Source organism: Helicoverpa zea, chromosome 5, assembly GCF_022581195.2.
Source record: "Helicoverpa zea isolate HzStark_Cry1AcR chromosome 5, ilHelZeax1.1, whole genome shotgun sequence".
Lineage (NCBI taxonomy): Eukaryota > Metazoa > Arthropoda > Insecta > Lepidoptera > Noctuidae > Helicoverpa > Helicoverpa zea.
The window spans coordinates 7,280,341-7,304,347 of NC_061456.1; the positions used below are offsets into that span (position 1 = coordinate 7,280,341).

General features: G+C 34.0%; 4 protein-coding genes across 4 annotated transcripts; 3 read left to right on the forward strand and 1 right to left on the reverse strand.

Annotated features, from left to right (window-relative positions):
* The first annotated feature begins 3,487 nt into the window (after positions 1-3,487).
* Positions 3,488-4,327, forward strand: LOC124630493 (endocuticle structural glycoprotein SgAbd-5-like). Its single transcript, XM_047164430.1, has 3 exons — positions 3,488-3,536; positions 3,629-3,738; positions 4,048-4,327. The coding sequence occupies exons 1-3, from the start codon at positions 3,528-3,530 to the stop codon at positions 4,271-4,273; spliced, it is 345 nt and encodes a 114-aa protein (XP_047020386.1). The 5' UTR covers positions 3,488-3,527; the 3' UTR covers positions 4,274-4,327.
* A 1,448-nt stretch (positions 4,328-5,775) lies between these two features.
* Positions 5,776-8,147, forward strand: LOC124630792. The gene is made up of 2 exons (XM_047164801.1): positions 5,776-5,942; positions 7,949-8,147. Exons 1-2 carry the CDS (start codon positions 5,776-5,778, stop codon positions 8,145-8,147), a joined length of 366 nt encoding a protein of 121 aa, XP_047020757.1.
* Positions 8,148-9,889: 1,742 nt separating this feature from the next.
* LOC124630443 lies at positions 9,890-12,916 on the forward strand. The gene is made up of 4 exons (XM_047164351.1): positions 9,890-10,052; positions 10,418-10,548; positions 10,948-11,395; positions 12,235-12,916. The coding sequence occupies exons 1-4, from the start codon at positions 10,032-10,034 to the stop codon at positions 12,298-12,300; spliced, it is 666 nt and encodes a 221-aa protein (XP_047020307.1). The 5' UTR covers positions 9,890-10,031; the 3' UTR covers positions 12,301-12,916.
* Positions 12,301-13,252, reverse strand: LOC124630662. Its single transcript, XM_047164627.1, has 3 exons — positions 13,229-13,252; positions 13,069-13,142; positions 12,301-12,761 (listed from the first exon to the last, which is right to left on the reverse strand). The coding sequence occupies exons 1-3, from the start codon at positions 13,250-13,252 to the stop codon at positions 12,302-12,304; spliced, it is 558 nt and encodes a 185-aa protein (XP_047020583.1). The 3' UTR covers position 12,301.
* Positions 13,253-24,007: the final 10,755 nt, after the last annotated feature.

The following is a 24,007-nucleotide window of genomic DNA, read 5'->3' on the forward strand; positions in this document are numbered from 1 at the left end:
TAAACTTAAAGGGTTAAATAGCCATATGGGCTTAGGCATTTGCACATTACAATTCAGTTAGATCAAATCACTGCTGCGTCAAAGTAGCAAAAAGCTTCATATTTACATAAAACATATTAGAAGCATGTAGGATTTTCCCAACGAGTGTACCACCTTTTAATATGCACCTGTCACAAAACCTTTATGTGTAACACTGGTTGTCAACTCAAATCAATCGTAAAAGTATTAAACATGTATTTGGATCAAACAGTACCAATCTTTTCACCATTAAAAAGCTGATTGTTGAGAATGCCAAAGGGCCATTGTGCAAACTTTAATTAATTTATGCTATCCACTTGATGCAACAATTTTGTCGCAACTTTTGTTGTTGATAAAATGTACATTATTGTGCCCATGGCTTTTTGAATTGTAAATTCAAATGTATGTATGTATATAGTATTAATTTCCATATCTTACACACATATGTATTGCATTTTAATTGTCCAGTACCTATCGGACCAAAAAGAACCCCTGAGTGATAATCATTTGCTTATCAGCTTATTAGTTCCGTATATCAATCATATTATACTCTGCGGTACATATTTGCAAAATGTAATGATTAACTGAGTTTAACTCGTCTGCACTCGTCATTAAATGCATCTTATGATAAGCCTAAAAAATAACTTATTCATTTATAAGTACTGGAAGAGCTATGCACGCAAACTGAGTCAAATGAGAAAATGATTCACAATATTAGAAAAAGCTTCCTCACCGATATTTTGACTCTATTAAAATGTGGCATGAACAATAATCTATTCTCAACAAATTGTTCAACTCATGACCTGTTCATGAAAGTTGTTACTCGCTGTTATTTTAATCTTGATAAGCTTCCATTTCGCAAGTGGCATAGCACCCATAACTTTAAGTCGTTATCTCTATCTTTGCCTAGCTACATACGTATATGTAACAGCGGAAAAAATAACTCTTATTATTAATACCTCTAACGTAAGCAAAGCACTCAAAAAGATATTAATTAATGTAACACTTGCAGAACTTGTCACACCCAGTCATACCATTGACATGTATTAGGTACAAAGTAACGCAATAATTATTGTAAAGGAAAATTTGTTGAATATTAAACAGTTTTAAATACGTAGGCAAAGTAATAGCTACTCGTTATTGCTTGTATTGTATACGATGTTGAAAGCTTGCTCTAATTTTCGAAATATTTTAAATATTTATCTAACTATTGAATTAGATAGTTAGCAATGTCTACCTACGTCAAACATGATTGTAGGTCAAAATAAAGTCATTTAAAATATCTCTTGATATATCCACAAAAATAATTATGTATTTATCTACCTATGAACAAAACAGGTATTTTTAAGATACCAAATACTTTTACAATATTTTTATAAATATAACATCCATTTGTGAATCATCTTTAAGTCTGTACCATAATTGCTCAAGGCAGACTCCCACGCGAAGTGAAATCATTTAACATTTTTTCATAACTTGTCAGCTTTAAAAGTGAATCTTTTGTACAATTGTTTACATTTTTGTGTTGCCTTTCTGGGCCGGTCAAGTTCATGTTGTTGGGTCCACAATTTTACGGTTTCTCAGATCAGCAGTAGACGTTCTAAAGCTGAAATCATGATGCTAAAGATGAAAGAATATTTGCTAATATTCGACGTTTGCAATATCTCCGTGTTCTTCTTTGATTTGACAGTTTAATGCACAAACAGACCTATTTATAATCAGCCAATGTTTTATTTTTCTACAAGGACTACCTTACTTTAAAGACATAAGGAGATATTGACATATCAAGGGTAACCCCTCGGGCTTAAAGACGATAAGTCTCCAAAACTGTAAGTACCTCTTAAAATGTGACTCTGATACTCTGGGTCAAGGTAAATTAGCTTTAACGGAAGATTCGCGGCCTGTCCGGAAATAATTTAACTAATCGTGCTGCATTCAATTTTATATGGAGATTCAGTAATTATTTAATTTGAGTTAATAAATTATAACGTGTATACCTAGTTATTGGAATTTAGTATCGTTAAATAATTACGGAGTTAATAAAAGCTATTTGGTTAATTAATTGATGTGTTTGTCTATTGATGTTAACTGGCCTGTTGGTCGCTCGCAGTGATCACAATTATTCGATTCCAGGTTCAAAACCTGAGTCGGGCCGATATCTGGAGTCTGTGAGATAGCGGTGTCACACCCCAGCCTAGGAACGTTAAGCTGGCATCCCCAAATGGCCCGTGACTAATTTGTTATATCACATCAGAGGCCACCTGGTGGATTTGAAAAATCTTTGATATATTATATTATATTTGGCATAGCTATCAGCATAAATACGAAATATCTTTAATGAATGTTTTAAAAAGACAAATTACCTATTGCCAAACGACTATTACTGAAAAGTAATCTCGCGAAACAAAACTGCAAAACAACTTCACTTTTGCAACTTTTAGACAGCTCTATCAATCAATTTAGTAAGTCTTGACACTCAGAATCTACAGCGACACCAATCAGAAAAAGCCGATTTGATGAAGCCCTACTATTTGCTAGAAATATATTTGAAACCGCTCTGAATACCTAAGGTATTTTATTTCAGACATTACTATATATCTTCCATTTATTTTTGTACTTCTAAACAACACTCGAACAATTTAGGTAATATACGAGAATAATTAAATTAATAGAATTAAAATTCTTGCAGAATTATTAAATTACCAAGAAACGTACAAAGTATTATAATGGGTGTCGGGTTACTAAAAATCATTATGTCTATTGGCTAACCACGTTTAGGTACAAACACGCAGAGGTCAAAGGTAAATGTCATCTTGCATGATTATTGATTAGTTGATTTTCATTACCTTTAGTTAATAGCTCCTGATTGATTAGGTCACTTAATTAAGATTAAAAAATATAATCTTAACTGTACACGTAGGTGTGTGGTAAATCGATTTTTCCTTATAGCCACTTTCCCCGCAGTGGTTGACATTATTGACATCCCTGAACGCTGCAAAATAAAATAAGGAATGCCTGAATCTCCATATAACTCAATCTGTTTAATGTGAAAAACCAGTATACAAAAAAGAACACATACTGGTTTAAAATAGAATTATCGAACAATGACATTCTGAAAAACTGACAAAAGAATTATAAAGAAAATTAATAGAAACATCTTCACATATTCAATCCATGTGACGATAAAAAGACATTTCCTAATTGCTGTCAATCACACAAATTATAGTTATTATCAAATTCTGCAAAGTACCTACACACATACATGCATGCATATAATTAAAATCATAATTTCGAAAGGTTCCCATCAAATACGTCCTCAAATGTTTCGCGGCTTACCTTCGCCGTGTCGTAGGAGTGGTCAAATATACAAAACATTGTAACGAGATGTGCGTCAACTAATAACACTATGTTGTAATGCAATATTCCGAATAGTATAAAACATGAGTAAAGATAATTCATGAGCACATAGTTCAAGTAAACTCGATACGGTAAACCGTTTAATAGTGATCATGAAATTGGTTAGTTGTGGATTTAAAAATAAAATTTAAATAATATTTAATGTTTGCGGTGTTATTGTGCAGTGTTGTTAATAGTGCGGTTTTGTTTTCAGTTGGTGCTTTGTGCTTTAGTGGCCGTGGTGGCAGCCGCCCCTCAGGCTCAGGATGTTCAGCTGTTGCGATATGATGCTGACAACGATGGTCTCGGCACCTACAATTTCATGTAAGTCTTCATACTCCAAATAAATTAGGGATTCTTGCCTGGGTTTGCTGAAATTCATGCCAGGATAATATGAACATATTTTTCAGGACAATAATTTTGAACGTAATTTTTATCTATAAATATTTTTCAAATATCTGAGTTCCATTTTATTTTTATCAGCATTTTAATCTTAAATATCTAAACTTGCGATATTTTAATTTGAAATCACAATGACGGACGAAGTTTCATGAAGAAATAAGTAGGTACATGTACCTACCTACTTAAAATTTTTGTTTCTATTATTAAAAAAACAAAATATTCTGTTCACAGATATGAACAAAGCGATGGGTCGAAACGCAACGAGAACGGAGAACTCAGGAACGTGGGTGCTGAAGATGAGTTCGTCGCGATGAAGGGTTCCTACTCCTGGGTGGGTCCCGATGGCGTCACCTACACGGTTAACTACGTGGCTGATGAGAACGGCTTCCAGCCCACGATAGAACAGGGCCCAGGAGGTGCCGTGCCCTCCGCGGTCGTCGCCTCACTCCTCGGTTAAGACCTTTTAGAAATAATAGCCTAATTTGTTAAATAAATTTATTTTTAAGCCCTATTCCGAATTTTATTTTATTTCATTTTGTGTTTTCCTTAAAATATTTATAGAAAAATATGTAGGTATGCACACAATATTCATTAAATTCATAAAACATCAACAATATTTATTTTAAAAACATTTGTTGTATTGGGTCGTTTTCAAAATCCCTTCAGAATATGTAATGGTAGATAGGTTAGCAGTTACAGGAATAACACATAATCGTTCTGAATGGTGTTTTGTAAATTCACACATTCGATTATAAAAAGCAGATTGATATAGCGAATAATCTTCCTAAACTTACAAATAACACTGGAAAAAATAATTTCATACATTTGTAACGATTCAGTATAAATACTCTTTTCTAGTCTTGAACATAGAGTTTTTCTCTTAACACCAAGTTTTTTTTAGGATCAACTATGTCAGACAGACCACAAATGTCAAAAAATAATTATTTCTTGGATTTTTTTTAGAAGTTCATATTTTAGTGTCTACGGTATCAATAAATTGAACGGGTATCGTTAAAATTTTGCGTAAATGTATCAAGTATTTGTCCGATGTATTTATTGGCCGGTAGGAGCGATTTTGTTTTTCACTTCTTTTTGAACGAGGAGCCTGCCAATCGTAACGTAAGTAATTAGAAAAATATTCTTTCCCAAATCAGAACAAAATTGGACACTTACCTTCTACATAAGGAGCCGTAGATCATCCCAATTTGAATAACTGTTGTTTTTATACGTTTTAAGAATTATTGTTAGTACAACTATCATGATAGTAAATATGTGCAAAATTGATCGCCATGTTTGACATAAACTTGCCAAAAGTAGTTATTATTCTACCAGAACACTGAAAACTATCTATTCTGGTTTTCTTCTTCACCTTAGTTCTAGACCGTTTTGTTCTCCATTCAACATATCCAAGTTTCAGAGAATTTAAATTTTACAAACAAACATTTATTTTCTGTCCATCCTTTAAATCAAACTTGCCATTTTAATTTGGATATTTATTTTATTCGTGCTGGCTACAATGAGATAATTCTAATTAGGATATTTGGTCCCACGCTGTACACAACATACCTACTAACTTTAATAGTTTAAAACAATTGCTGCATACAATGGTACAATTTAATGGAATGCTTACTTACTGTAGGATGACAAATACATTAAAAATTTTCCAAGCAAATAAATATATTTATTAAATTTAACGTCTAAAACCATTTATTACGTAACTGAACATGAATAAAAGACGAGGTAATTGAACGTGAACAAAATACCATTTAAAATTCTTGAAGTTTATCCCTTCATTTACCACACATTACATTTACCCAAAATATACTACATTAAGCAGTCTGAACTAACACTTGTAATGCATGATGTTTTAAGAAGAAGTGTAAAATTTTAATACCTACTGGAAATAAAAGGCATTTTATTTTATTTATTTTATCCCTTCATTAAATGGTTTGCAGCAAAATGACACCTGGCAGGGGCAACTCTTCCAGTATAAACACAGGGGAAATGGTGTTGACCGCAATTAAGAAACTGATGAAAAACACAGGCTGGACTGCGCGCACCATCATCAAGTTTATTAGAATGGAGTATCGTGTTGCTGATCCAAAAATAAGCCGAAAAGTTTCCAGGTAATTTTTATCGCACAATATGTGGATACAGGTGTTTATGAAAGCATAGGAACAGAGATCGAATGTGTAGGCATTGTCGCAAATCTTATATTTCTGAGCTAATTCCTTAGGAGGTTGCTGATGCAGCAATTTGCTCTTTTTGTATTCGATAGCTGGTTACACTGATCTGTGATAGCAGTAAATTAAGTAGGTATAGCTATCCACTAGTCACAAGCTACAGATGGTTACTAAAATGTACCCTTATACTGCTTAACTCATTTGGGACTCGCATAGCTTTTACCTGACCCTGGTAAAGCTTCAAATATATTTTTCTTAGATCTTCATGAATTAATTCCGCATACGTCTGTGGAATTAAATTTCCAAATCGTGCACGTAAAGGTTTAATTTAATATAAATAATTACATGTAAATGTAGGTAAGTATGTAAGATAATTATGACATGCCCTTCACCTATGGACTGACCGCTCAGATATTTGCCTAGTACAAAACATCTGCCCATGCCCTTTTATGGTCATGATGATGTTAGCTACAACAGAGTGCTTAGTGCGAGTTTTCGTGAATTTTTTTACGGACTCACATGAGAGCGCGTATACTAAGATTTGTATGGAACAAAAACAGCTCCACCTAGTGTCAAAAATTGGAACCTGTTTTTGTTCCATACAAACAGTGTTGCCAACAGTTGTAGAAGCTTACCACCAGAGTCAACTTTTAAAACCACCAGAAAACCACTAACAAAAATTTATCCCACACTTAAAATCACCAAATTCACCACTAAAAAAATATTGTTTATATTTTATTGTAACCTAAAACAATTTAATCATCCAAAGATGTAACTCGGCAACGATAGAAAATTAAAACAGACAAAGCATTACATCTGTTTAGCAATTCATCCGACCCGATCCGAATCCTTCACAAATTATAATCGGCGTAGTAGTTTCACAAATTGTTTAGTTACGCATTTGACCAATGAATGAGTACTTAATATAATTATATAGTAGTCGTTCACCTTTTTGTTTTGTAGATGCTTTTTTGACATTCCGTGAGACTTCAAATCTCCATAGTAACTCCTTAAAGTTGTACCACAAAACTTACATTTCGCTACTTGACCCGCAGTACTTTCAACATTTCGCCACTAAATAGGGGACTTAAACCACCAGTATTAGTGGAAAATCCACTAAGTTGGCAACACTGCATACAAATCTTAGTATACGCGCTCTCATGTGAGTCCGTAAAAAAATTCACGAAAACTCGCACTAAGCACTCTGAAGTCCGTATTGCGTACCGCCTAGAATTTTCAAATAAAACATTACGTACGTATCTACTAACAGACACAATTCAACTAACATAATCTGGTTTCTAATAAGCTTAACCAATGAAAAAACTTTTATTTTCATTAAACTTACATGAAATTACGTAGAGTTTCTGCTACAAGAATATATTTAAATATAAAAGCGCTGTATATAGCATTTTATCCATTATTATAAACAGCTAATCCATCCGATGACCCACGTGATGATGTTATGATGATATGCAATACAACACAACAGCGACCTTGTTATTTAAAAAGATCTCACGCTTCTTTTTTGTAAAACCAAAAGCATTCCTTCTTATTTCTTGCATCTTCCGTCTAAAATAATTCCTAATTGGATTTATTAAATGTCAATAATGATAACCAAATAAAGCTGTATGAGAAACTTCATGGGGACCGTATCCCATACAGATGTATATTGACTTTAAATAAAACTTATTTAAACCATGATATTACAAACTGTCTGTTCCCGCAGTTTTACCCGAGTCCGGGGAGTACTTATTCCCGTACCCGGATGAAATATAGCTTATGTTTCTCGGGAATAGTTTAGCTTCCCAACAGTGAAAGAATTTTTGAAATCAGTAGGTACAGTAATTTAGTGTTTCATTTAGGGAACTTGATTGTTTTAGTACCTATAGGTATAAATGAAACCGCTTTACCTCAGCAGATGTACTCAATGTCAATATGTGTCATTGTAGGGCGTTAAAGCGTGGTGTGAGGCTGGGACTGCTGCAAATGGAACAAGGTCGCTATAGGCTCAATGAAATGTCTCGTCTGGCACATTCTGTGAAGCCGCGCAGCCAGCGCCCGCGTAAGGCAACCAAGCAACGGGAACGCCCCCTAAAGGTGCGCAGTCGTACACCCTCCAGTGCAAGAACTGATGACTACAGAAATTGAAAAATGTAAAATATAAAAAATGTTACTGATTTTTTATTGAAAAGTAAATAAAGTTGTTCCTTTTTTTTAGTATTTATAGTTTTTTTTTTATTTTTTTTATATAAAAGTATTGTGACGCAGTATTCCATTGACTATACAACTACACCTCTTGCAGTTATTATATTTGCATTCCAATGTAAGGTATTTCTATTATTGGATCCTATATTAGAATGTGTTAGCGAGAAAGCAACATAGATCACTTATTTCACAGGCGCTGAAACTGAAAAGATATAAATAAGTAAAAAAAGGTCAAATTTAATTTTGTTCAGAAATATAAGACAATTGAATACGAAAAGTTTAAAATTCATAAACTTGATACTACAAAATAAGAAATTATGCTTTATTGAATTGACGGCGCCGCAACTTAATTTATAGCAATTTCATACGGAGTGTTTTGCTCTTTGTTTTGATAAATACATGAGTACAAAATTACTGAAATGATAGATATAAAAACTATAAAGATGAATAATGTATGTGAAAAGAAATAGTTCAATGTTGTCCCATGCATATGTACTATTATGCACACTAAACAAGGGCAATTCTGGACTTTTCTTCATTATAAATGATTGATGACAATAGAAATTATTTTCCGAATCTGAACTCATAGACATTTCGGCTTTGAGGACGACTAGAAGGGTAAATTCTCAAAAAAACGGTTCCTCGATTTTTCCTCTTTTGTCAGGAAATATAAATAGTTTTTATTTGCCTTCAATATCAGAACGTTTTTTTCTGCGTTCATCAATTAGGCACGTTTTATTTTAGAATTATTTCCTGTCCATCTTTGTATACACTAAGTTTAGACTAGTCATCTTCAATTCCAATAAATATATTGCAATTGAATGTCAGTACAGCTCAACAACAACATGAGTTAATAGTAATGGGGAAAAACGTAGGTTGTAGGAAACTTTTGTCAATGAAACTTTCAAATGCTGATATTACGCTCACAGCCACAAGTTACACACATATACACAACGTCAATAATTTCGTAAATACTTATCTACTAAACTGTTCACAATTTATTTACTTTTAAAAGAACACACACATAGAAATGACTTGTTGTTTGTTTGCTTAGCTCTTAACCGACCCACTTGGCCATAATTGGTCTTAAATGGTTTTTATAACTTCAAGCTCAATACGAGGAAAATATATAGGTAACTTATAAAGATATATTTCTGCTAACTGTATCTACTACTAACTGACTTGAACTCCAGCAACGGTGATAATAATATCCTTATATCAGTAAAACTGTTTTTGGACTCCAAGCACGTCTGTATACTCTACCGTCATAGAACGGTACCTAAGAACTTGGGTTTCATCCAGAAAACATAGTTTTCTTAACCGTTGTCGTATTGTAGCGTAGGTTGTAGCGTAAACATTTCAGGAACACATAATACAACGTTTTACACATCATCACTTCCTTTAAATACCTACCGCTTTCTTCGCATTGATATTGCCAAGAGAGACCTAAAGATACTTTTGTACTTTATTATATTATACGTTAAGCACAGCAATAATTAGTAGATAATTATTAGTAAACCGTTATGCCAATTCATACACTAGTATGACCAAACGAAAAATAGCAAAGTGTGTATTCAATTCGATATTACAGAATTAGGTACTCAACTCATCTCAAATAAGTAATTAAGTTGGTACAAAAAATATACTGCGTGATGTTCTTAGAAGAGATGAATCCGATTCATTCGTGAAGCGTAAACAGAAGAAGCATAAACTAGTATAAATAAGATTTTTTAATCTTTTCCTCATACTTAAAGATCTTGGAAGGTATAATAGTGTTGTTTGTGATTTGTGTGTTATTGAAGTCATTTCGGTGTTAATTGGGACAAAATGGATAAAACTTTTGTAAAGGTAAGTAGGAAGCTTAATAGTTAAAGCTATATTGCGTATTTACCGCTATAAAGCTAAGTGTTAAGTTATTCGTTTGTAAACCATGAAGCATTAAAATAGGTCGATTATTTGAAAAAGAAATTGTCTATATGGAAAAGATATTCACAAAAAAATTGTAAATGCATATAAATACATGGAACATATGCAAATACATGGAGGCCAATGAAAAAACCAAATGAGTATTCTAGAACTTTGCAACAAAGTTAGCAAAAAAGCTTCGCTCGGTTCAGTTTTTATGTTGTAGGTACATAAGTACTAGGAAATTTCCTCTTAACTATAAATAAATTAAACTTTTGAATGTCAGTTTAACGTGTTTCTGTTTTCAGTTCATAACTCTCTGGATGATGTATATTGCGGTGACAATGAGCATGCCTTCGAAAGAATCTAATGAAAATTTGTATTCAAGACTTAAGAGGACACCAGGGGAGTTCTCTCTTTTTGGAATTAATCTAGGATCGTAAGTTGTTATACTCTATAATTAAATACACGACAAATTAGATAACTACTAATCGTCATTACGTATATTTCTTATTTCTACCGTGAAGATATTAGTTTCCAACCTTATTACCATTCATTCCAAAAATACCTTAAAAAGCAAATTGTTTATTTTTACATAAAATTCGATTCGTGGTTAATTATGGCTAAGATGGTCAACAGATTAATGGGCTAGACAAAAAAAAACAATGAAACACAGATATTATAGTTTTTTACCGTGGTTTTCCATTTTCTAGTAATGATTGTTATCGTTTGACCCTGGCATAACAGAAACCGAATAAGCAACATTATTTAACTGATAAACATGCATGTATTCATAACTGTCTTGCTGTACTGACTAATAAAAATCTCTTATTTACAGATCTCTTTCAAAAGCCAAAGAATCTTTCAGCAGCATTGGAAATATATTTTCACCAAATCAGGGAAACAGACATCAGTATGATCAATCACTGCCACCTTATCAGTATGATCAATCACCTTACAGAACTGTGCAGAATCCAAATATAAGACAGCCTGTTTATGTCGCAAACGAAAATGGTTTAGCAAGTTCCATAAATCAAGATAGATACCAAACTGTAAATGATAATAACGAACAGTACCAAACAAGAAATCAATTCAATGCTCCTGTGACTGACAGATATCAAACAGCCCAAAATGTACCGGGACCAAAAAACGAGATCACACCGAGTAAACCCGAAATTGATAAACAGTTGTTAAATTACATATTCCAGTCAAAACCTAATTCCGAAGGTACCACAACTGTTGATCCTACTTATGACTTTACAACTGAAACTGGTGAATATGAGAATGTAAGTAATCAAAAGATTTTATTTAATGGCAACCCTTTGCAACATTATGTCGAATTACATTGCAAGCAATATCAGCTAGCTAGTTACGCCATATTGTTTTTTAAAGTACTCAGGTACTATTGTACAAATACCAAATGGTATAGTTATCGGCACGAATCTTGGATCATTCGTCATCTCGACACACTTAATTAACTCACCACGAATGTGTCCACTTGGTGAAACTCAAAATTTTTACATTTATGATGTCGTCAACTCGATACGTTAAGATTTTGATGCGTGTCCAGTGATGCGTGTCCGTAAAACTTAAATTATACACTTTTATGTTTTCACCAACTCGACACGTTTTAGAATTTATCCCAATTTCAAGCAAAAAGTACAGTCAACAAATGAATGTATTCATTTTCTGTGTCACAAACATCATCGGCCACTGAACGTCAGCTTGGCAAGCGCTTCAAACGCGAACATGGACTCCCAAACTACTTAGTACAAGTACTAGGAAATCATAAGTGCATTGAAGCCAGATGCATTAGCAACTTTTAATAATGTTCTACAATAAAATAATGGTACTGAAATCGAATCATTGTTTATCACAAGTACTAGGGTAACAGAACTGAACAGAAGAGGTAAAGGTCAGAGCTCAAGATTCGTGCCGATAACTATACTTGTCTAAGTTTAAATAACAGTTTTGAGAAGTGAATTCGTGCTGCAATTATTCATTCAGTTTTCAAAAATGTATAACTTACTTTTAAAACCTTCATAAATCTATTCAATCTGGTTGAACATATTATATTGCAATAATAATTGACACTCATGTTTACTACTTGTTTATTACATTTCAGACTACAATGGACGACCTGGAGATAAGAATCCCTCCAGCTCCAGTTGTGGCATCACTTTTGGGTTAATCTAAGTTTTGGCTCTGGCGGCAGCCTCAGCAGCTTTCTTCTCTTCTTCTTCTTTCTTTATTTGTGCTGGCGTAGGCGCGCACCTCACATGGCAAATCTCCGTATGAAGAAATCCGGCAAAGAACTTAGAAACGTCTTCCATAGTATACATCATAAACTCGACGAGTTTGTCTCCATTGGCATCGTATTCCTCATAAAGCAGGCTTTCAACTTCCGCCAAAGTTGGGTCACTAGATTTTTTGCCTCTCCGTTTCCTTTTTCTTTGACGTAAAGCAGTCGGACTGTTAATGGTAACAGTAGTTCTTCGGATTTGGGTAACGTTGGCGGGTAGCGTTTTAATATTAATAATTTTTGATTCTTGTGGCATAGTTACACTTGAAACGTTGGTTGGTATTGAGCTGTTTGTATTAGATGCGGCGCTACTCAGAGCAACTACGCCCATCTTGGTGTTATTTCCATTTCTGCAAAATATCATTACTTTGAATTTTTACTTCAACATCGTAGAAGTTGTAAATTAATTAAAAGAATAATTACAAAGATTAATACCTTATTATAATATTGATAGTTTATAACGTAAATATGTATCTATGGTAAATAAAAATGCCCTATTAATTTATTAAGATTTTTTATTGACACCTCGGAAAATTACCCCTAACCCATTTCCACTTAATTAACAAATCCTGAATCTCCTACACCTATGATTTTCTAATGTAGATAGCTATTGTTAAACGCTAATAAGCAATTAATTTGGTACTATTAGGTACTTACTCCTCTTTAAATCCAATTGTAGTCGTAGGTTCAGTGTTATTACAATGGACAGACGCAATGACAATGCCAATAAACTGAAAAAAAAAAACAAGTAATAATTCTTAAAAAATGATCATAAATACTCCTAGGGCTTAAAAAATAATATACATTTTTAACTTACGAGTAGACCTTTCAGAACCAACATTGTAAATGCATGTTTTGATTGGTTTTACTGATTACTTAATTAATAAGCATTATGTTTGAACTGAACAGTTTAATATGCCATAAAAATAATCAAAAACAAGGATCATTTAGTCACCATTAAACTTCGCTTAATTTGAAATAATGGACTCGTAATATAAACAAACATATTGCCAATGAATCCCAGTACTGTAGACTTTTAATCCTTATATCTAGATATAATAGCATCTGAAAAACCATATTTATACAATTTAATTTAATTTACTGATATCTACAATCACAACATTAATACAATATACCTAGTATTAAACGCATACAAAAATGCTTACAGTTACTTTCTTAGCTGTGCAAATGCATTGAAAATCTGTATATAAAAAATATGACTTCCGTGAAATAATAACGACAAAGGCATAATTTTATTAATAGTACTAATAGTTTTTTTTTTTTTTTTTTTTTTTTAATGTAGTGTTATCTAACTTTATTTTTATTTTTATAATCTATTTCTACAATGTACACACTATACATATATACAAACTTAAACTACTTATCTTTATACAAAACTAAAAATAAAATACTATATACAAAATATATATGTTATGGACCATGTGATTAATTCGGGCATTATTAATAATGCCCGAGCATTATGAATAATGTCTAGCTTTATCGGGCCAAGTGATTAATAACTATCTTAACTTCATTATTTATCACATTGCACGTTCATTATTATATTGCTACATGACAGTTGGGCAATTTGATAATAAAGCAAAAAATTGAAGTTAGTGACGAAAACGTATCCCACGTAACAGTTGCCCGGGTAACTGGGTTGAGGAGGTCAGATAGGCAGTCGCTCCTTGTAAAGCACTGGTACTCAGCTACATCCGGTTAGACTGGAAGCCGACCCCAACATAGTTTGGGAAAAAGGCTCGGAGGATGATGTGACGAAAACGTATCGCTGCAAAACCGACTCCACGTAGTCTTGTCTGTCCTACCCCTAGAGTGCAATTCAAAACCGCGTAAGTGTGGAGGGGCGAGGCGGCCTGCGAGCTGAGGCGCAGGTAGTTTTAACGCTCGCCGACGCGGCTGAGGCTGGCCGGCTGAGCCGGCCAGCAAGCCGAAGCTGCGGCGGTGATAAGCTCGCATGGGACCGCCGGAGCCCCGCAGCACCGGAGCCGTGACAGAAGCCATGCTTGCTGCATGTTACTTGCTTACATTTTAAACGTACTGAGTTAAAAAATTAGAAGCTAAATAAATAAATTTTATGATGTCATTTAATAGTATTTTAGAAGTTTACTGTTAGAATGCATGCTACAAATTTAGATGCTAAAAAATAACCATCATGCGGAGTTGTATTTAGAGCGGTTTACTTAGAAGATAACGAGTGGCTGAGATAGTATTATTTAGATGCTCGTTAATTGTGGCTGACTTAGTAATTTAGAAGGCAACATACATTATTCGGGGCGAATAATTATATTAAAAAGGAGCCTGTTTAATAAGCACCCTTTAAATATGACTTTCCTTAACTTTTAAATGCAAAAACTAGTGGATTTTTAAGGCAGAAGTCCTTCATAATTAATCCAAATCATGAGGCTGATTATTTAAGTGGTTTAATATTTAGTTTATTTTAAATTAAATGGCAATAACAATAAAAAAATGAATATAAATATGTTATTACTTTGCTTGTATTACTTTGCCCAAAAGGTCACGGGCAATATGTATAGTGCCCGGTCAATTTGATTATTTGAATTTTGGTATTTATTTATTTTCCAGCATATAATTTACATTTTTAAATATTAAATATAAAAATAAAAAACATTTAAAAATATAAAAAATAGGTTGCCACCGATATCGGGCACAGGGTCCAAGGTACCGGTGGTTAGGGTCCCAGAGACAGAAACCTCCTCACAATACGTGCCGTATCAAGGAGTACTGCCTTCTGAATCAGTCCCTTGATCCAGCCGCCCAACGAGAGCCTCCTGAGGTGTTCGTCGAGGCTCTTGGCTATTAAACCATTGGCCGTAACGACAATCGGCACAACAACAGCCGTGTCGACACTCCACATGGCGACAACCTCGTGCGCTAAGTCGAGATACTTTATTTGTTTCTCTTTCTCAGCTTTCACAAGGTTCTCGTCATGCGGAACGGCGACATCGACTATCATCGCGCGGCGCGCTGATCGATCTATCACCACAATATCAGGCTTATTGGCTACAATAGTCCTGTCAGTGATGATAGATCGATCCCAGTACAACGTGATATGGTCCTTTTCGAGAACTGGGTCGGGCGCATACTTGTAGTACGGTACCTCAAGGTCTACAAGGTTGTATTGCAGAGCAAGCTGCTGGTGGATAATCTTGGCCACTTGGTTATGTCTGTGCAAATATTCACCATTAGCCAAACGAGAACAACCAGATATAATATGTCTGATAGACTCACCCGGATGGTGACATGCCCGACATATGTCAACCGTCCCGTCTTTCACGATATATCTCCGGTAGTTATTCGTAAGGATAACTTCGTCCATAATTGCACATACAAACCCTTCGGTTTCTCCAAACAAGTCACCGAAGCGTAGCCAAGATACGGACGCATTGAAGTCTACATCGGGGCCATGAAGAGCCCCGAAGAAGCGTCCGTGTAGCTGTTTGCTCTGCCATACCTCCTTGCGATCATGGGTAGTTAGTACCACAGGTCTGCGCCAGTTCTCATTTGCCAACGATAGCGGGGTGAGTCCTTTGTCCACTGCTACCATATCACGATGCATACCCACGTCGCTTTTGAGAAGATATTCTCTGAGACTGCACACCTCACGGTTGTGGAGCGTCTTTGCATTTAAAAAGCCTCGGCCTCCACATTTCCGTGGGATGTACAGTCTCATCACCGACGATCGTGGGTGATGCATTCGTTCTGCGGTCAGCAGTGTGCGGACTCTCCTATCCAAGGCATCCAATTCAGTTTGAGTCCATTTGAGTATGCCGAAGGAGTACATCAGGACTGGCATGACCCAACCATTATAGGCGCGAACCTTGTTGCCGCCTGATAAGGAACTTTTTAGGACCATGCCTTATTTGAATAATTATTATCAAATTGCGCTCTCATATTGGGCATTTTTCATAATGACCGGGCATTATGTATACTGCTCAATTTATCACTTGGTCCATAACATATATAAACATAAAACATAAAATATAAAAGAGCATCGATCAGGCGTCGAAGTATTCCTCCGCATCGCTGTGCTCCGGAAACGTGCCCAGAAGACTGGCTGCATTGCCACGTTGAATGGCAATGCTAATTCTTTGTCCGAAGAATAAGCCAGCCCTCTGGTCACGCGAAGCGTCGACAAGCCTTTTCGCGATGTCCTAATAGTTTATTAAATAGTTTATTATTTTAAACCTTTAAACCACACAGAGACGTTTTGCTCAAATAAAAATTGTAGGCCAGTGACGTGAAAATAGCATTGCTACTCATTTGTGATAGGAGTAAACTTAATCGAACTCAATTGACTTGCAGACAAAATTTTCCAATTATTTTAATTGTTTGCTTGATTAAAGAATAAAATATTATACCATAAAATTACCGTTACTGTGACTGGCAGTATGTAGCATGCACATCTAAACTTACTTAGTAAATCTAAGATATACGTAGAAGTGTTCAGTGTTGACGATAATTATAAAATTATCAACAAGGACTATTCTGTAGGAATGCAGTTTTTATGTTCTGGTTGGTATTTTGTTGGTGACTATTGATATTTAATTTGCTGATAATTTAACATTGAATCTGCTTTGTAGCTGCATAATGTAGGTAACAATAATACCGACAATGGCGCTCAGGTCAAATTCGACACTACACCAGGGGCCCGATTCTCCTAAGTTAATAATGTCAAAAACGAATAGAAATCGAATCGCAATATTATTGATCGCAATAGCAATTTTAATCATCGGACATTCTGCTGCCAATATAAGACCAATCGTATTCCAACGACATTCGATTGCTATTTTGGTGATTTTGGTCTATAAGGTAGTTTGCTCTACAATCATATTGCAATCGTAAATCATTTGCAGACAAAATGATTCATTATTGAATGACAGAAAAGAATAAAAACGTTTATTTCAAAGAAAAAATTGCGGAATGCCACATACGCTTCAATCGTAATCGAGTCGGGATTGAATCGCAGTCAAATCTGAATCGTATGTAGCTTAAGTAAAATTAGGAGAATCGGGCCCCAGGGCTGTTCTCGATCCTAAGGTGATTAACCAGCAGTGCGGAATAGTTTACAAGCGTTTGCACAGATACAAATGCACTCTGTATTTCCTCACTGCCTTAAAATCAACCAGAAAGATAAGGCGCAGCATCCACATGCACGTGTTCTCCAATTTACAGGCGTATTACCACTACACCAACTTCTATGCTGTTTTTTGAAAGCTTATAGGCACCTATCAAGCGATTTTGAGAAAACCCGGGTCTTGGAATCGACACCCCGTGCACAGCTGTCGCGCTTCGCGACTGCTAGATAAACAAGGCAGTTCTTTCATGTGTTTCATACAAATACTGCATTAAGTAAATATTTGTGCATGCCTTCCTGCATGAATATTTGCTGTATCAATTAGAGCACGGTTTTATTTATCTGCTTTGAAAACGTATTAGGATCTAATGTCTGCATTCTAATAAATAAAATTCTAATTTAGTAACGAATAATTTATAGGAACGGGATCGATGATACAATTAATGATTTATTTTATAAACCTTAAATTATTTTATAGAAACCGAAAAAAAAATGATTTTGCAACTTTTACACACATATCACACTTACATGTAGTTCAGATGGGTAATTGTGTTATTATGCACGTTAAATATGCATGTAGGCAGAAATAACTAGGATTAAGTACGCTGCAATCTACAAGGGTCATTTCCGTAAAGCCTGGTTTGAAAAGAACCTATTGCATATTGTAAGAATATTATTTAGGCACGTCAGCTATGACGATAACAAGAAATGCCTCGTACGTACCTTACTACAGGAATGGGGTTATTCTGTACGTAACTTACCTTTATTGGTAAAATATCTTATTTTATATCAGTTTTTTTTTTGGCAACTTAAGTAAATTAACTTCATCGAAATTTTTAAAATTACATTATTAAAAGAAAATATAACTTACTCTAAAATTTCTCATCTTACAATGTACTAATTTTGCGTTCAAATATTACAAAATTAGTTTGCTTAAGAATATCCGTCTCTTCCCAATTTGTCTTGAAGATAAATGCTAGAATCAACATTGGGAAATTGGACTTTCATGCGTCATTCTTATAAAATAAAACATGATTCGAGTTTCAACAATGATGTAATTATTACTAAAGTATTCTAGAATCATATGTAATAGACGGAGAGAGCATTGCCATCAATAGATATTCAAGAATTGTCAAACATATTTCTATCTAAATCCTGAAGTTATGTGCACTTGACACAAAAAACTTACTCATTTATAAAATTCTTATTTAACCCAATATCAGGTTTACATCTAAAGTAAGAGTTTTCACAAAACTTTTACATAGTATTTTTATTTTATAATATTGCTCAACATCTTACTACATATCAATTCCTTGATTTGTATGTAGGTACCATCGAAATATTTTCCTTTTACTTTCCTTGAAGTTTCAAATAAAGTCACGTTTAAGTCATAAAACGTAGGTTACAATTATAGTAGAAAAGTACTACATATTTATAATTCAAAACAAAGGGTAAAAGCTACGCAATAGATCAGGGAAAAAGTTTTTCAATAACATATTCTACGTCCGTAACCTCAAATAACCATAACTCTTTTGAGGAAATGTTTGCATACAATAGATCGTAGTGTCAAGGACACATCGGGTCGTAAATATCTAATGTACATAAATACAATTGGATAACTTTTACTTGCCGCTTACTTTTACTTTTTTACATAGAAAATGATGCCTTAATTATATTACGAAATCTTAATTATATGTTCATTAAATAACAGGGTTCCTGCCATTATCCTAATAACACCTATTAATCAACGCCACACACAACCGGCAATAAGTTTCTCAATAGGTGTGTCACCTGTTCCCCTTTTCGACAGTTATGCAGAACATACCACGTTAATTTCGTTTTTTTTTCAAGTGTATTGTGTACGTAGGTTTGACCCACTTGGACCATGAGCCATTGATGGAGAATGTGCGTTCAGAAAAACCAGCAATCCTTTCGAGTCATTTCCCCTAACTTATGTTCATATTCCACAAACACCGTTAGCATTTGATGTATGGCGAGAAAGTAAATAAATTGAAGTAATACATTATTTATTTTAATTTTTCCTCGTTCCTGAATCATTTTAATATTTATTCACAGCTTGTGTTAACTTACTGTTAGAATAATTCTCCTTTATTTTATGCCTATCAATCATGTTCTGTGACATAGATTAGGAGTCATTTCTAACAGTCTGTTTAATAGTTTACATGATACTTATAATTCCAGACAAAATTGCATCTATTAATCAATAACCTCGTTGACCTCTTCGTTCCCAAAACTAAAAGTTTGGTAAGAATATTTAAAGTCGGCCTAGATATTTTAAGCTACGGTTATTCTTTTCATTACGAACCGTAGCACAATATCAACATATCAGGACCAATTATCAGACTCTTTTTATATAAATTGTAAGTAAATTTGAAAAAAGTACTGGAGAAAATCGTACTTAAAGTGTCTACCATGGCCATTTTGCTCACTCCTTGAAATGGTATATTTTTAGTAATTGATGGCGCTCCATAGTCTCACATTCCTATTAAATGACACATCCATCTGAGGTATCCTAATGAAATTGCCATGTTTATAGCAAAACTAGAAGATCCTGTACAACGTGAGGTATTATTTGACATAACCATTAGTCAGTATACACGTCCTACGTTTATCGCATGTCATCATCATCGTCATAACAAGAGTGTAGGTACTTACTGAAATTCCATGAGAATTCATTAACGTAATTAACTTCACGTGTTTTTGGTAAAGAGGTATAATGTTTTGATATTTACGTTTTAATATCACCTCCAACGTTTTGCCCGGATTTTAATTTTTCAGATTAAAGATGTGATAAGATGAGTATGATATGTACGTATCGGGTTAACGACCTTTTGCGTTTGTACAAAGACTTTGGCTTTAAAATTAATTTAAATGTGGAAAACTAAAATTTAATTAGCTGTTAAGTATACTAACATCAAGAGAGAATTATAAATAGACTGGTATAAAGACATTGCTCATTATTTAAAAACCGGATAATTAAAGTTCATGTATAAAAATAAAGTCGGTATTGCATTATGTTTCGAGATATGTTTTTCTTATTATGTAAGTATAGTGCTAAGTACTTCATAGTACCTATGTTGTCACGTTAGTTCCCTTATCAGACACATTCATACATATCTACCTCGCACACACTATTGTCAACTTTACACTGTTTAAACTCACTCTGAAACTCTTTTTAACATTTTGTTTGATACCAAGGAAAAATACCTATAGATACCTAATAAATCTTAGGTTAGATGTATATTTGATTGATCCGGCATTCGCCCGCTGAGGACAAAGATATTTTTGTCAATTTATGGGGAGTCGGAATGATAACAACCTAGTAGTTTAATAAATTAAATATATTGAATGGTTCTATTTGCCTAAAACTAATTAATTTATTGCTACAGCTAAATGAATTACACATTAAAAATAAATTCGTTACTTAAACCATAGCATTTTTCTGTTAGTCAAGTTTCAAATAACTCTTCAATATTTATTCTTCTTTGTAATCGTTACAGTTTCTATTATAATTTCAGAAGACATTTTTTTTCAGCGACTTAATATTTTTTCACGACTTCTGAGTACATTAGGTACTTATTCAAAATCACCATACATGGAGAAAAATGAAAGAAAACTGTAGAGTTTCCATAACGGTAACATATTCTAGGCAATAGTGGAAAAATTGAGTATCGGAGCACCGGTACGTAAACACCGTAAGCACCGTACGTATTGTGTGAGTTGATAACAAAACTAATCTCATAAAAAAGAAAGGACATAGGTATTTAAAAACACTGCTTAAAAGCGCTAAATAAATTCGAACAAATCAGTTTATCAAAACTAGTATAGATACCTCATAAAACATTCATAAAATTAAAATTATTGATCTAAATGATGAATTTATTTAAATTCAAAGTTCAAACTATTAATCCTTACTAATATTATAAATCGGAAAGTGAGTTTGTTTGTTTGTTTGTTTGTTTGTTCCGCTTTCACGCCGTAACTACTGAACCGATTGCTTTGAAATTTTGCAGACGTAAAGTTAGAAGTCCGGATTAAATAATAGGGTACTTTTTATCCCGAAAAAAATAGATATTCCCGAGGGAAAACAAAAATATTGTTTGCTTGATGGATGGATTGTAGATGGCGCTGTGTGTCGTTTAAAACAAGGTAATATATTGCAAACGAATATAAACATGTAAATTTAGAAGCTAAATGATACGATAATGAATCCCCGAAAATGAGGAATTCCCGAGGGATGATGTACAATTTGTTTAATCGTCTAAACTGTTTTTTTTTACATCTACTTATATATTGCAAACGAATATGAACATATAAATTTAGAAGCTAAATGATACGATAATGAATCCTCGAAAATGAGGAATTCCCGAGGGATGACGTACGATTTGTTTTATCGTCTTAACTGTTTTTTTTACATCTACTTATCCTGAATTAACTATAATTCAACGAATTACTAATTGGTATAAGTATTAGTTAAGTTATTTCGTTCTTGAGGTATGCGATAGATGGCGCTGGGTGTTTTTAAAACGTGGTAACGATGTGTTTTTAAAATACATAAGAAGTGGAATGATAGCTTTTTAAAACGTGGTGACGTTGTTTTTTTTAAGATACGTAAGAAGTGCAATGATATCTCGCGCTTTAACCTGTAGCTCATTGTTCAATCGCGAGCTTCCCGATAGCTCGATAGATGGCGTTGTGCTTTTCTGTATCGTGGTGTTAAGGTTCGCCGCGAATTAGTCTGTTTTGAAATCAGTGGGGCCCAGTAGCGCCAGGGCCAGCCGCGGCTGCGGGTTGTTCGAAAGAGGTACCGCGGCCCTGGTATATAAAAGGCCTAGGACGGAACACGACGATTTTAGTCAGTAAGAGTCTGACACTCCCTCACCGCTGCTAACCCACAGCGGGAGGGGTGAACCGAATTCCACGCGGGCGAAGCCGCGGGCGGAAAGCTAGTGTCACATAAAAATCAAATATTTCAATCAAATTAGATTAAAGACGCACCATTGAAGAATAATTATCTAACTCTTATAGGTCAGTATGCAATGTATTGCGAAAACAGGCGCATCATATAATCATTGGCACGTTCATACATCAACATAAAATACATAGTCATTACCTCTATTTATTTAAAACAAAGACATTTTAGGATATTTATGACTTTAATATGATTATAAGTTATAGCACTCGTTAATATTTAAGATATTGGTGCAACAAGTTAAAGTTTTGAATTGTGTGTAAAACAAAAGGCCTCTTCTCTCCATATTCTTATTCTTAACTTCAATTAGGTATTATCAGTACATTACCTACATACATACAAAACGAAAAAGAAGAGTGCGTAAGTTCGAATACCAGTGACTAAGAGGTATGTAATTATTTTTAATGCTTTATCGATTTTTTCAATTTCGAACATCAATTATTATTTACTGCGACAGTAAAAGACACAGGATGAATGTGGGTTACCCAAAAGTGGAATCGTATTCTCTCACTGTAGGCCGGTATTATTTCACTCTCTTATTATCTCTCATAAATGGATAGGCACCTCAATATGCTTTTACCCAACCACCATTTCCTTGATAAGCAAGTACGTAAAATACAAATTTCGTTAAATCATCCATTGCACGTGCAAGTTAGCATCTACTTATCGCTATTCAAGTGAAGAAATGCGTCATCAGCAAATAAATAACGATGACGTAAACACATTAATTTGAGATTACAAGTACCGACCAATAAATTGTTTTTTTAAGGAAATAAATATACGGTTCCCGTTACATACATATTTGCAAGTGACCACATAATCTTTACACAAGTTATATGGAATTTGATAACATTTGATTTTATCTTTATTGTAAAAGTACCTCAGAGACAGTTTCAAAAATATAAGCTTTTGCTAAATCGACTGGTTATTCGTCAAACAACCATTAACATGATGCAAGTATTATAATTATAAAAGACACAAAATAAGAACATATAAAGTTGACAAATAGCAGAATCAAAGGTGAAGAAGTCAGAGTATAGGAGAAACTTTCATCTGCAGAAAATGCAAAAAATATTTGCCAATGGAATTTTACCTTTACCGATAAACGCAAAAATAAGTCTGTTTGTCCATTGTTGTTATATTATTGTAAAGAAACGCACGATACGCTTTTGCGTATGATTTTAAATAGTCGACAGGAAAGGAAGCTATCGAAACAGGGTTATCACAGATTTTATTTTCATATTGCAGACAAAGCTCTCCTCTCTGAAGCTGATGTGAAATAATTATCTAAAGATAGACATTTTAATGATAATGATTTTTTAATATTCATGAAGCACAACAATAATTTAAATAATTTGCAATTACATAATTTACAAAGTTGTTACTTATTAAGGCTAGATTAAAATTCTCTAAGTTTATTGCTGTGCTGACACACGAAAACTACATATGCACTCGTACTACTTTTATTCAACTACCTTTTGTGTCTG